General features: G+C 42.2%; 1 protein-coding gene across 1 annotated transcript in view; it reads left to right on the top strand.

Moving 5' to 3' along the window:
• The window catches only part of LOC133950022 (zeta-sarcoglycan-like), a 29,806-nt gene that overhangs the window by 11,229 nt on the left and 3,028 nt on the right, over positions 1–15,549 (top strand). The window contains exons 4-6 of the mRNA XM_062384176.1: positions 8,518–8,605; positions 9,756–9,878; positions 10,017–10,089. Of these exons, the coding sequence (XP_062240160.1) occupies positions 8,518–8,605; positions 9,756–9,878; positions 10,017–10,089 (284 nt within the window). The remainder of the gene's footprint in view (positions 1–8,517; positions 8,606–9,755; positions 9,879–10,016; positions 10,090–15,549) is intronic.

Consider the following 15,549-nt stretch of genomic DNA (forward strand, 5'->3'; position numbering starts at 1 on the left):
ATGATCGATATCCCCGTCGCACTAGCAGTGAATGATGAAGTAGAAACAACCAGGAGAAAGGCTCCCACAGAGACGGAGCTCCTCAGAGCTGCAGACGAGCCGATATCAAGCCTTCACTTTTGAGGAAGTTGCAATCAATTCTTAAACGACAGGGCCAGCATCCCTCTGCCTCGACGATTCTTTGATGCTGTACCTTGTAGCTGAGCCTGGATAGAAGACATTCAACTCTGTCCACATCTCCTCTGCTCGTCGTCCCACCTAATTTCCTGTCACCCCACAACAGCGCACTATCGGGGCCTCCCATCGGCAGGAAATGGGCAATAGGCTGCCTCTCGGCTCCTCGCAGGCCACATACAACCCTGCAGGAGATTACAGACGATTACAGAGGGGAGACCAGAGTTCCAATCAAGCCCACGCGATAAATTCCCCTCTTCCACTTCCTCCCCTTTCTCCTCTTTGATGGTTAGTTGATTAACCAACACAGCGCCAGCGCAAAGTCGATCCGAGCGTCCTTCTCCCACACGAGTCGCAGACGCTCGGTTGGATCATCCCCTTTTTCGGTGATTAGGCACGGTGCAGAAAGCAATTTCAGGCCCTGGAAGCCGGGACTCCATGTAAATTTGGTTTTTGGAGCGATCGTGGGAACAATTTTCCACAGCGGATCGAGAAACAACTCGGAAACCGGCCGCTCTCTCGCTTTCATGTCGTGGTCGGGTCCAAAAAGTTGATTTTAATACAACCCTCGTGCACTTCAGCAGTCGCAGACACCTCAAGGCCGTAGCAGACACACAAGCCCAACACTGGACAAAGCCAATATCTCATCCCCCGGTGCAATACCACCTTGCAGACATTTTTACTGTCCTGTTTTACAGACAGGCAGTGCAGTGGCGCCCTTATCTACCGGCACCAGAGATATTTGCAGGACAAAGATCTCCGTGGGTCACTCGATATTTCTCACCTGAGGAAATATGTCAAGCACCGGGGGAGCGGGGGATTATGGTCATCCAATGAGTTTACAGCACAGTGCCCAGTGCTGTTCTTCACTCCGATGGCCACCATTGATCAATAAGCCATTACCGCAAGCAGCAGTGAACACTGTAATGCACCCGATATCCAAACATATAATATAGTATGTTTTTTTTAGGAGTGTTCAAAGTTCGAGTAGCTGAACTCAAAGGAGCTTTCGTTTTTTTATTTCTCGCGGCTCAACCAATGCTTTGTATATTCATCAATGGCTGAAGCCGTAATCTGTGAATACCAAGTGGAAACAGCTCCCGCGGAGTTTTCTTTTTCTTTTTTTTGTTCTGGCAGCAAATGACAAGCAGAGCAGCCCCTGAAATCAGTGCTTTCAGTAGCATGTTGTGGTAACTGTTCGTATGTGGTTGAAGCTGGAGCCAGAAAACACATCAAATGTATTCTGTTTGCATGTCGAGATTAAAAACGACGTTTTTTCTAGTGAAGCCAAACTTAAATCCAAATGAGAATATCTGCTTTGCGATGCATTTGTAATTTTCCATCTCCGTGTGTAAAGACAACTGTAGTGTTACTGATGCATGTCGCCACACTTCAGTATTATCGGTTCAATCACTTCCATATTTCATCCTCATTTTTATCGCAGCCCTGTCAATTGCACCCAAAATAAATGAGGAGACGGCAGAGAGGCTGTTAATCATGAAGCCAAAGTGTGAGCTCAAAATCTGTATGTTGTGATAATAAATATGCAAATGATTCCACATAAATATCTAATAATATCTGGAAATGAAAACACAGAAAGTGATTAAATGGTACAGAGAGATCAGGATTTTAAAACTCCTGTACATACTGTTCCAGCACTAAACAGCCCAGGGACAAGGTGGTGACCAAAACGGAGTGATTAATTGTCTATATAAGCTATGGGTTGTCTATAGTCCTATAGGATAGAGAGGTATATTTAAAAAATGCATTTTTAAACTCTTCACTTCATAATTTCCTGACATCATTGTGACTTTTTCATAGTTTTATGATCAATACAAGCTTTATATCGTCTCTGGCTATGTACTGCAGCTTCTATCTAGGTAAACCAGAGCTGTCCGTCACAGCTGACAGGCAGATAGATAAAATCATCTGTATATTATTTGTTCACGCCCACGGGGCTTGAACTATATTCATTTCAATCCATCCATCCCTCCCTCCTCCTTTCAGCGCCTACAGAAAGCTCAACACCACAACAATTGAAGTTTTATGCCAAAAAGAAGCTCCATTCGAGAAGCATGAAAGAGATTTCTCGGGACAACCATAATGTGAAATGTTAACACATAAAAATTTCAAGCGCATTATTGACACACAACAGCTCCAATTACACGTGTCAAAGCCGAAGTGCATCTAAAATTTGCAGGAATCAGTTTCATACCGGAAATTTCACCCATGTGAAATAAAAAAGACAGAGTGCGACTGTAATTTTCACACTCAGAAACTTCACCTTCCAACGGAACGTGGCATCCATAATTGTTGAAATTATGTGAATTGAAATGTTGAGGAGAAACCCTTTCACTTTCAGACGCTTGCATTTTTTATCCGGGTTACGTTACTGGCCCACCTGATGTGTTCAGTCCGTTGCAGCTTTCAATTTTTCTTGTTTTTATCGACGTAAAAAAGTTTTATCTTTTTGAATGAAGAATACGTGCAAGTCTCTGTTTGCTTTATACGCAAAAGTCATATTTCATCTCACTGATCGGATGCATTGTTTAGATTCCTATTAGATATCCTGCACAAGACGACAAGCTCTGGGTTTCGGGACTTGTTATTTGCTTTAGAGTAAAACTTAAGGACACCAGAGGTCAAAACATAGATCCGATGAGCAGCGGGGACATTTTTCACAGAGAGGTCAGTCCCTTCAGAGCGCTGCTGTAAATCCATGTATTCCAGTGGATTTAAATTACGGCCTGTTGAGATGGGAGCGTTTTTATTTATGTTCAGAACAACAGGAGCTTGTTTCGCTCATTGGTTCCTGCTGTCCGCTTGAACGTGTGCAGGGGAAAAGAAAGGAAAATAGCTGCTCGAGTGGTTATTACACATGCAGAAGTGGCCTTTGATTTGCAGATGGTGATGCATTAACAGTAAGTGGACGAGTGCTTTAATCCTGAGTTTGTCGTAGTTAGTTCTGATGGTTTAATGCACATGAATTACAAGAGGTCATTTTATCTTATTTCTGGTTGCCCTTGGCAAGAGCGGCTCGGGATAACAGATTTTTATTTTAGATTAGAAATAAGTTTATGCAGCAAACTCTGGCTCATTTACAATATTTTGTCTGTCGACAAACGAGCACCGTTCTCGATCAAATGAGTAAACAAAAACTCAACATATGACTATGTGAGCATTTGGGTTATTCAGTGTCAAATCATCACACTTTTGTTTCGCACTCTCACAGATTTTAATAAAAATTGTCATGCTGAGAAACCTACAGAGCCAAAATTGGATGTTTCTGTTCTCATATTGTTTACATATATCATTTCCAGCTCCATATTTAACAGTAAGTGTCTGAAGGTGCCAACGTGAGAACGCAGTGTGGGGGGGGGGGCTCCTCCTGGTGCTCCTCCTGGTGCTCCTCCTGGTGCCCTACCCTTAGATTCACTGACGGAGATGTTAAAAGAGCTTTTGATTGTATCAGTCCTCCAGGGATTATGTCTGAAATTGGCTTGACAGTCCTGCGAGGATCACGGAGGCTTCTTTTTAAAAAATGATTTCAAACAGCTTTATTTACTGATGGCCATCGGGACGGTAAGACCTTTTAAACTGTTAAGATAAAAATGGTTTCTGGAACAACCAACTCTACCTTTAAAGTTGAAGTGCAACGACGACAAAAAAAAACTAGATTTTAAAAACATCAAGTTATGTTATTTGGCTCAAAAGTGTGATTTGCATTCTGTCTTTCAAACAAACCCACAAAAACCTAATAAAATCAACATCACTACATTGGATTGGCACTGTTGTGTTACCGTCTGCGTCAGTCTGACAACAGTGTGGTGTGAGGCACGGTGCCCAGATACAGTTCATCAAATCTCTGCCGTTCAGACTGTTGGCTCACGTTAACGTCTCCTGGGACCCCGACTGATCTATAAATAGCATCAGATGCAGGTGTATTTTTTACTGGAGAGTGAAACTTCTCCTTCACTACGTCTCACTGTACAAGACGAGAGCGTAATGAGGATGAGGAGTGAAGCCGTCCACTTGTTTAAAACTCTCAAATTATAACTTCTTTGGAGCAAATCTTCAATCTGAGTTTTACACAAATCAATTTAATTTGGCCACAGTGTTAGTACACAGGAAAAACAAGGGGCCTGTTAATACGACAAATATTAAATATGCATGCAAACATTTTCCTCTAACCGCCTGTTCCCTGCTTGCAAAGACTCTGCCTGCGACGTTTGATATTTGAAAGAGGAAATAAAGACATAATAAGCGTACCTCTCCTACTTTTTTTTCATTATATTTACTTGATCAGCTCAGAATCCAAATTAGCTTCTGGCACAACAGCTGAATATAATTAAAATTGAAATATATTTATGCAAATATTTGGTCGGGATTACAGTTAATCCTGGAGCAATGTTCTTGATCTGCGCTTTAAATGTCTCTTTGGGGTTTTTGTGAACACACAGTCGCAGAGAGACGGGAGGTTTCTTTGTTTTCTCCAACCGTTTCCCCGCAGCCGTGCGTCCTGCTCCTACTTTGAGCCGTGATGCTAGTCATTGAATGCAGGGCGGCATCCTTTGCCTTACAAGCAGCCGCGGTAATTTCTCAGTCTGATGGGGCCCAGTGCACGTACAACAACAAGCTCCATTTATGTGCCTTCACTCGGGTCCGCGCTTGACCTTCCTGAACGGGCGCAGTGACTAAGAAGCCTTTTTTATGTAACTCCGCAGAAGTGTGGAGGAGAGCTGGCTGCGTCTCTGCTACAGCCCCTCGGGTAACAGTTTAAGACCTATAAACTCTGTGAAGGGATACTTCAACTCGAGAACTCGCATTTCTTCATCATGCCCTGCCTGCTGTAGAACGTCTGAGTTCATGATACGCATTTATATCAAGAGGGGAGCAAGCAGGGAATGAAAATGCCAAACCAACGACCTCTGCAAAGTTACACACCGCACAGATTTGAGATGATCTGCTGCGACAACGTGATGCTACGGTTAATCAAACCCATTAGACTGCATCACAGCAAAATCAGATCAATGTGAAACTACGTACATGTTAGAAACGAAAATAACAAATGTATCACAAAACGGATTAATCTGAATAATGTAAGAATAAGCGAGTTGGGAATTCAGTGGACTTGCTCGTGGAGGCTTTAGTGTAAAGTGAGGCTTCAGCGACAAATGTAAACTGTCCTGACAGAGCTGACCTTTCTGAAAAAACTAACTGGAGAGTCCAAAATGAAGGACGCCATCTCCACAACTCAGCTGCCACTCAAATGAACTGTTAAACGCAGCACAAATCAGTACTGTTACATCTAGAATAAGTCAAATGACCAAGCATCACACACCAGGTAGCAACTAGCTTGTGAAAATAAGGGACAGTTATTAAACTAAAGAGACATTTCCCAAGAGATGGTGGAGACCCAAACAAAGCAAAAAGGAGAGTGAATAATAGACTTTTAGAACGTAAGAGCAGCGTTAATGTGATATCCAGTTTCTAAATTAAAATTATCCGACAATGTGGAATATTTGTCTTGGGCTCTTCACCCAAGCTGCAGCCATACAAATACATATACACTTGCACAAATACATATTATGCAACAAAACCTCATCGCAAATGCCCTAAAGAGGTTTGAATACATAACATGGTACCATATTGTGTGCACCTGTCCATGTTGCAAATACATGTACATAATCATACATATACATGTGCAAGTAGTCACCATATAACACAGCTTTTAGTGCAACCTGTGACACAACACACATAGTTGTTCTGATTAAGTCCCCACGAACTTTCTCTTTCCATGATTTCTAACCACAATGTATTACTCATGTGTATTTGTAGGCTGAACCATTTAGTTTTATGAATTATTGGCTATTCAAAACAAACTGATATTAAAATATGAAGTAGTAACAACTGCTCAAAAGAAGAGACAAGGGACAATATCGATTGATTGAGGTCTGCAGATTAGAAGTTAGCAGTAGTCACTCGTGGAAAAATTAAACATACCTAGTGGTACTGAACAACAATGAACAATATCTAATACAACAAATGGTACACAGGTGTGTGAACGGTACACAAAGAAAAACTACAAACAAGATGGCAGAATCAAAATGGTGCCTGGGACCGTTTAGCGGCTGTGTGTCTTAGTTAGGGCCATTTGGGGTCAGGTGTTTAAAAGACAGTAGCAACATACAATAACCATTATTCAATGTACAAGGAAGATGGAACCTACTAACATGAACTAATCCAGACTAAAGTTTAATAAACACCAACCAAAGTCAATAAAAGACACTGACAGTGTTAAACTGTGCTTGGTTGAACTCTACAAGGTTGCATTACCAATTCCGTGGAGGAAGAGGAAGATGCTTTGTTAAGTTCTGCATTTTGAGTCCAGTGAGGCTCGACGCCCACTTTGCTTTGTGGCTCCTGTCGCCTGCAAAATCATCCGGCAAGACTTTGTGTCATAGCAGCCGGTTGTACATTCAAACCTGTTTACTTGTGGTTCACCCGCAGGCGGAGCAGAGTTGTGACGGAGTGCTCTTAGCAGGCCTGCAGGGAGGTCAGCTGCTCCGCTAGTGAAGAGCAGAGAGAGTCGAGTGTGTCTCCATCACCGGGAGAATCAGAGGCTCAGGACAGAGAGAGCGGGGGGGTTTATTGGTGGCGTCTAACTATCTCGTGGTCGGGGACATGGGCAGAGCTCCCGACCAAAACTAAGCAAAACTTTTATATACATATGTAAAGAGTTCTAAAACACAAGCATTGCAACTATAGTAGCGGACATTTTTGGAAGTCTCGAAAGCCGATGATTTGGTTACGTGTGTTTATACTTAAAAATGACGCTCGATGTTTCAGTCTTTGACATCAGTTGTCGTCTGGAAGAGCAGAAAACATCAACATCACGTGAAAGGAGAATGCGGGAAACTTTTAAAAACAAGAAAAAACCTACATTTATGGAAATCAATACTTACTGAAACCCAGATACAATTATTAGCTCATTGTGCGAATTAACGTAATTATAAAATACTGGCGACAAACATGTGTCTTCAAATGAGGCAAACTAAAAGAAGGGAGATAACTAGAATCCATTGTGTTGCACTGCCTTTTTGATACTGCAGGGTTTATTTACAGGTCGCTGCTGATTGGCCAACACACTCACATAAACCTTCATCTAATAACACTCTACATCTGTTAAATTGATTCTTGGTTTCACCATCTCTCAAGTTTTTTAAAGAACGCAGGACAACTGAGGTGAAAGAGTTGCAGAGTAAAAGCCTTGTTTGCATGCACACAGTAACACACACACACAGACACACACACACGTGCCATCATTCAAATGCCAAACAGTCATTAACTTGCAAAACTGGAGGGAGCAGCGGCGCAGGTCTGGAGTTGTAATGTCTGCAGTGAAGAATATGAAACACGTACACCTGCTGTCACTGATGGAAAACACACGTCCTCCCCCGACACCGACTCTCATCAAACCCTTCCCACACTGCATCACTCATCTTCGGATAATTCAGGTTTAATTTATTCTGTCTCAATGTAAATGTGGTGTAATTTAGAGGTTGAGACCAAGTGGGAAGCTTTTTACAGCTCACCTCAACCTGTTGTGCATTGACGCAGGTCGATCTTGGAGACACGTTGATTCTGGTTTCATACACTGTATTGAGATATAAAGGAGATTGATATGATACATTTATCCTCACCCAAATCAAGCTCTGTGAATTGAACAGCGTCCCTGTAGAGGAGTGCGGTAGCAAAGAGAAACAAGCAGTCAGATGCTGATGATGGAATCTTCATACAGGAATTAACATTGATTTTATGTGAAAGATGGACGACATGTCGGCAGTAAGAACGTTATGGGCTGTAGCAAGAGCATGTGGGGGTGCAACAGCGTGAGCGACCATGCAGCACAAACCAAGATCTAACGAGAAGAGTATAATAAATTTGGGTTCATTATGAAACTGTGTTGGGACAAAAAAGAATGGTCCGCCACATTTGATGATTAATGGGAAACACTGGTATTGTGGCATCATTTTGGGATAGTGGGAGGAAGTGATATCCATCTCTATAGACTATTACAGTTAAAATTTTAAGTGTACATCTGCTCATACATCATATTTAATAGAGAAGCTGCCTGGAGACTGTGACATTACGGCTGCGAAACCTATAATTCTAACTTAAAAATACATATGTCACTTGTATAATGGTGAAAAAAAGAAAACAGGAGAAGTAATTCATTTGACTGAGCCTTCTGCTAAAGGAGACAGAATTACAGTTAAGATTTAAGTCACTAACATGACATATTTATCCTTTCTCTCTCTTTCTTCCTCTCCCCCCCCCAAGGAAAGCCTGGTGGCCTTTCGATCAGAAAAGAACGTGACGCTGAACGCCAGAGACGAGCACGGCCAGCTGACCGGCCAGCTCACAGTGGGTGAGTCCACTGTACACCAGACAGGAAATCACCACTCGCCTGGACCTGGTTTCAAACTCTGGAACAGAGCAGTTTTGTGACCCACTGTCATTTGGGACATAGGTTTATTTACTCGCCCCCTTTTTCTTTAATTTAAAAATGTTACATTAATCCAGTCCTGGCTCTAAATGACCCGATCAATCCTATTTATTACCCATTTGAATTAACTGTAGCACAACCATTTACATTCTCTGTAATCCTCCCTGTGCTGGTAAAATACGCTGTGTAGCCTTTCACACTAACCTTTGATACACTCATTGAAAGGGCAATGGATTCTTCTTATTATCGTTAGGTTTAAACATCAGTCAGACCAAATTACCGCAGTCGTTTACATGATTAATGACCACTGGAGAGCAGATGACCTGCTTATTAACGGGAGCAGCCATCGATCTGAGCCAACATAAGTTGAGGGTTGACGCTGATTTGACGAGACTGATGATGTGACACGTCTCGGTCACGCTTCGGCCTTCCTCCAAAAAAACGAGCAGAGGCCTCTTCTGAAGCAAGTGCATTTTATCTGGAATGAGATGAAGCTCGGTCGAGAATAATTAACTTGCCGGGCCGTCACAGCCTGTGGATTAATGGTCGAGAGAGGAGGAGGAGGGAGAAGTTTAAAGTTACTGCGCGCACATCTGGAAAGACACCGAGAAAAAGTCACGTGAGCAAGAATTAATATTCCTCCGCAGTAGAAGAGCTTACTGATTTGTCTCCATTTGGAGTAAAAGCATGGCTGATCCAGCTTTGTTGGGCACTTTTCATTTGCAGAACAAACACTTAAAAGTTTTTCGCAGCACTAATAGTCTTACTCTCCCAGACTGAGTTTCCTGAGGCCGATGTTTCTCTTTAAACAGCGTCATTAACAACTATTAACGTTAGAATTTTCAGATCAATCAAACTTTATAGGTGTAGATCTGTCCTCTAACGCAGATGAGTTATAAAAACTAAAAAGTTAGTTAAGTCTGGGAAGCATTCGTGGAATATTGAACATTTTGTCATGGCAAAAATGTAAATATTATAATAACATAAATAGATATCTTTGAGGAGCAGAGAGGAGTTTGTAGGAGTTTTAAATCGATGCCAGAAGCTTCAGTCTGTTAGCATCTGTCTGCAGGACCTGAGGCTGTGGAGGCCCAGTGTCAGAGGCTGGAGGTGCGAAGTCAAGATGGAGGAAGACTCCTGTTCACTGCAGACGAAGAGGAGGTCATCATGACAACAGAGAAGTTCATCGTCACAGGTCAAATGTGCCTCCACTTATCCTCTTGTGATACAGACATATGCATAATCAGATCTTAAAGGAAGAGAAAGACATTTTGAACAGGTTTCTTACCTAGCTTGTAAATTTCGTGAATTCTAAAATCTGCTTTATCGTCAGGCTCCGAAGGCGCCGTGTTCGGACACTCAGTAGAAACTCCTCTGATCCAGGCGAGGGCGTCCGAAGACCTCAGGTAAGTCCACGAGATTCATTAAAGCTTAATGTCACATGTTCATATCCTGTTCAATTAAAAACGGATATCTTTAAATAATGATGACAGATGGAGGAACCATTATTCAGCAGCAGCAGGATTCTACTCGAGCAGCCTCTCGTGAAGCTGGAGCAGCCACTGGATGCCTCGTTATCACACAAATTCAAAAACAAGATTTCACCATTATATTAATTTCACGGCCGGGGGGCGAGCTAATTTGTTGGTTATTTTCTATAGCGGCGGGGAATTGATTAAAGTGTGGAGAGAGCGTGGAGACGGTGGCTGGCACTTATTAGACTGGTACAGTGCTGTGCATGTGATCCTCGGCACGTGCACGCTCCGCCCCCTGGCTGCGAGCGCGCCCGTCGCTCCATTAACAAGCTATAACGAGTGCGGTTTGTTGTCCACCTGACTGGTCCATGGGGGGGAGGGGCCGGGATCAAAGTTGGCAGAAAACGCAGTGTTCTGGCAGCTAATTCCTCCAGAGTGAGAGGAATACTGATGAGGTTCACTTTAAAATACACACACACACACACACACACACTCACACACTCACTCACACAGCTCGGTGGTCACCACCTGCTATGTGTTCAAAATCTTAATGAGGAGCAGCCCAACAGTTGAGAAAAGGAAAACAGCGGCATGACTTTTACTCAGGACGGGATTCAGATTTTTCTTCCGTTCAAATAAAAGAGATATTTCCCTTGAATTTCATTCATATTTAAAGTTTGATCCAATTAAAAAACATATTCCATTGTTTGTTTTTTCCAAAAATCGCTTGAACAACTGAAAGGTTTAGCAAACCGGCAGGAAAAAACATTATCCAAATAGTATATACCTTTTTTTTTTACTTGATCATGATAGTGATAGTGAGTACAGAGTTTAAACTAAATATAAAATGAAGGGGGAAAGAAGATTAGAGGTCTGAGGTCATATATTGTTGTCAGCATTTATATTTGCAGGTTTGCACTGATATAAAAACGTATTTTAGCAGATTGGTTTTATCTGCAGGTATTTTTATCATGACTAGAAACAGGTGAGATCCAATAAACAATATTTGATTTGACTTGCGGCTTTGAAATACGGGGAAGAGGAATCCAGACATCACACATGGGCTGAAAGTGAAAAACATCGTTGGGTAAATAAATCAGGAAAGAAGAAACACTGAGGAATCACTCAGGTGACAACAGACACAGGTGAAACTCGTGAAAGGCAACGCAGGAACAGGAAGTGATGTGCACTGAAACACAGGTGACTACATAATAAAACAGGAAGTTAATATGTCAACGTACAAATAACTGAGACATTAATAATAATAATAATAATAAAGAAAACTACTGCAAGGGAAATAAGACCAAAGACAAAAATATGACAGTGGGTGCAAGAAAAAATTCCATATCCTTTAATATCAATATCTAAAATCCATATGGGTCTCATTGAAATGATTATCTTCAATATTTACATGTGTATTTATTACCCCCCCCCCCCCCCCCCCACCCTCGCTCTCTTTGACTATGGCAGGTTCTAAGTTCAGTCTGAGTTAAACCAGTGATGACTCATTCCTCCTGCACTGCTTCTTTTACATCATACACGCCCACACAGTAAATTATCAGTCTGTTGATTAATCGCTCGTGTGTAAATCTTATTTATCATGTGATATGATGACATCACACCGTATGATTACCGCAACACGTTCTGAAAATTGTTACTGGCTGAAATAAAGATTCTCCGACACACACACACACACATTTTTTTTTGTTATCATAAATACTGTATGAACTCTTTGAAGGGATTTTCTTTTTCCATGTTTTTAAAACAGTGCAGCTTATTCTCAAAGTACAACATTTGTGTTAAAAGTAGCTTATGCATTTCATGTTCTTTTTGTATTGTTTGTTTGTGTGACTCTGGGACTTTTCATCTATATTCATGAGTTTCTCTCTCTCTCTCTCTGTCTCTCTCTCTGTCTCTCTCTCTCTACACAACGTCACTGTCTTTGTGTGTCATTTCTCACTCTTTAAACCAGCGGCGATCAGGAGAGAGGAGCAGACAGCAGAGACACAATCAGAGAAGCTCACCTGAGATCTCCTCCTCTGAGAAACACCTGTTCTCTCTCTCTCTCTCTCTCCCCGATGACTTTGTGTGTGTGTACGCTCACACTCAACTCTGTCTTAATTTATCATCGTCACGCTGCTTCTGAATTATTAAATCTCCTGCGAATAATAAAAAGTCCATTGGCATTCATTTGCATATTTAGTGTAAAAGACCAAACCACTAGAAAAGAAGTCTGCTGACATGTGAGAAACTGCCCCTGAGCTGAGGCCTTGGCGCTGAGCTGTGATGAAGAGGAGAAGCTCTGCACCTTCACCTCGTAATCACCTCTGTGGTTTCGCTCTCAAAGCTTCCCGTGGAGTCGCAGGACGGAAACGGAATCGCAGAAAATCTGGGACTGGAGATGAAAATATTTATGTTAATTACATAATCAGATCATGCTGCAGCTAATTTGAGACGACTGTGCTCTGATTCCTGACGGGCGGAGCAAAGCCGGGGAATGAGTGCTGGGACTTCTGCTGTGATGCTGCTGCCGTGCTGTTTGTTCCCTTTCACAGGGACGTGTCTGTTCTATTAGTGATCAACACAGCGAATAGTCTCCAGGTCTCATCTGTGTCAAGAACAGACTGTTTGACACGTTTTGAGAATCTGCAGAGAGACGAGACAGGATGTGAAGCCTCTTTTGGTTTCTGGCCTTTTCTGACCCAGCATCTGAAAAAGGCAGGAAAATAAACGTTTTCCCAGCTTTGGATTTTAGTTTCTCTGCAACTATCAGCGACTCAGGCTCGGCTGCTCTCCAGCTTCGAGGTGTGTTTGCAGAGTTGGTCGACCGAGCAGCTTTTCAGCTGCAGCACGTGTCCAGGGCAGAGTGACAGGTTCATTAAGGAGATAAAGGCGGAGGAGAACAACTCCTCTCGGTTCCACTTAGCTCCGCTCAGACTTTGTTCTACCAGCACTTTGTTGGGATTAAGATGTAGTGCAGCAGGAGTGGGTGTTTTTTTTCTACTTATGACTGCAGTGGAGGAATGTGATGTTTCTTTGTTGTTGTATCGATCGTTTTCTGAGAGGAAAGTTTGGACAGCAGAAAATATCGCATTGTTATACAGATAAGAGCTGATATGGACTTTTGAGGTCAATTCCAATACTGATTTAACGGAGTGAGACATTTCAGATATGATCTAACCGAGACTTTGAGAGCTTCTCCTCCCCTGAAGGCGATTTAGTGATTAGCAAGATAAGAAATAATTTAACCTCTCCTGCTATCAAACTGTTAAATGCTCATGATGAGTCAGCAGAGGACGTGTCACGCATAGTAAACTGCTGAGGGTGATGGAAATGTGGACGTTTTCTGTTCTGTTATGTACATCATTTTATATGAGCGTGCATGTCGGATCTAAGAACATGTTTTTATAAGCTACATATTATTAGGTTGCCTGTATCTTCTGTTTAGGTTTATGTGAGTTATGGGATGTTTTGTTTCACCTTTTTGCGAGATGAACTCAAAGTTGAGGTCTGCAGGCATTTGATGCTGGTTCTGCTGATCTGAGATTGTGCAGATCAGAAATGTTAATGTCGGGGAACATTCAGGTGAGGGGTCGTGTCCAGAGGCAGGACATGCCACTGTCGGCCTCCATCGCCAAAAGCGCGCAAATCCCGATTCGACATCTTCGGCCACGTCTTCTACTTATATTTGTATTCTTCCAGCTTGGCGTCCCACAGCTACACTCTGTTGTTGTGTCCCAAAGCTGAGATAGTAAATTGGGGTGCTTGCACGAGAGATAAGTGTGTGTTGTTCCGATCTTCCCCCGTGATACTCCTCATGGCAACCTGTCCAGGGTGTGTGGATAATGGATGGACGGTAGTTTAGGTCTCTCAGCATCCAGCTCTTTCGTGTTTCGTGGCCGTGTCTGGTAGTTTTGTAAAGTTTTAAAGTTTCACCTTTTATGAAGCCCCCCCTCCGCCCGAACACACAGAGCTGATTCGCTCTATTCTAATAAATCTCATCCACTCAGACATCAGCTCCGGCCATCAGCACATTTGGTCCAGAGCAGCTCTGTGATACTGTGACCTTTCTGCCCATGTAAATGTCATCCGAGAAAAGCTCCACAGATTTTCCAGGGCAGGGGGGGATTGTCGTAAACAGCCTTTATGACTGCAAATACCACAGAGGTTATCTGTAGCAAAGCTTTTTACTGGACGGAACCCGAAAGCCACAGAAATACTCTGAGAACAAGAAGCTTCTCTGCACTTGGGAGGACGGAGCTTGATCTGAATGTTTCTGGACACGGTGACATTTTGAAACAACCAAATTAGCTCCACTCATTAACACTAGAATCTAAAACGTATGCAAATGAATGGAGATTACATGATGGGCACGATAATTTCCACTGTAGATCCCTTTACTTTCTTCCCAGCAATGCAACACTTGGTTAAAAAAACAAACATAATATTGCATTTAAACTAATTGATACAGAAGGTAAAGAGGAAATTGATCGCGAAATAAGAAATATGGATTTAAGAATGTGACAAAATCCTGAACATTGTAGTTCAATCTGATATATATATATATGGTCACCATTAATTTCATACAACTGTAAAAACTAAAAAATCAATTCAAAGAAACACACACATGTTCCTGATATCAAGTACGAGTTCATTCATTACATTGAAAACAGTAATCAGGTATATTGGGATTAAAATGGTGTCATTTAACATTTAATATCAAAACCTGAGCAGCCACTGAGGTTTTTAAATGACATCTCATTAGTAGTAAAGGTTACTGGTTTTATCAATCAGCAGTGAGGTGCATAATGGGACTACCCACTGCTGTTATAGATAAAGCCTGACAAACAAGACCGTAAACCTTCTCCACATGAAACTGGAAACAGTCTGAGCTGGTTATAAAAACCCAGGAGACTTTTCTTTTAATTCTTTTATTTTTGGACTGTGTCTGAAACAAGCACTCTGGGAAATTGAGTCCTTTGTCTTCTGGCGGATTCACCAGACTGCTCAGTGACCTTGTCGGGACAAGTCGATCCAGAGTCCAGGTCCTGATGAGGAAAAACCTCAGTGCTGAGGTCCTGGCTGATGTGAGGTGGAGGGTTTGGGTGAACGTGTGATTAGAAGACAATGCAATGTCCCCAGAAGGACGTCAAACATCGCCTTTAACAAACTTCTCATCACTCTGTGTTTTAATTTGCTCTGTTTATGACTCGTAAATCCAAGTCACAGCTAATCAGTGGGTGCTTGAGAAATAATTATTGCAATAATTGAAACGCACGAAGCAGAGGAGCACAGGATTCTCAGTAACGAGCTCAGATTCAGTGGAAAGACCTATCGGGTTGTGTCACTTCGGGAGAGTTCACTCAGTTCACGATGCGATAAATAATCAGA

The sequence above is a fragment of the Platichthys flesus genome, chromosome 24 (genome assembly GCF_949316205.1).
Source record: "Platichthys flesus chromosome 24, fPlaFle2.1, whole genome shotgun sequence".
NCBI classification, from domain to species: Eukaryota; Metazoa; Chordata; class Actinopteri; order Pleuronectiformes; family Pleuronectidae; genus Platichthys; species Platichthys flesus.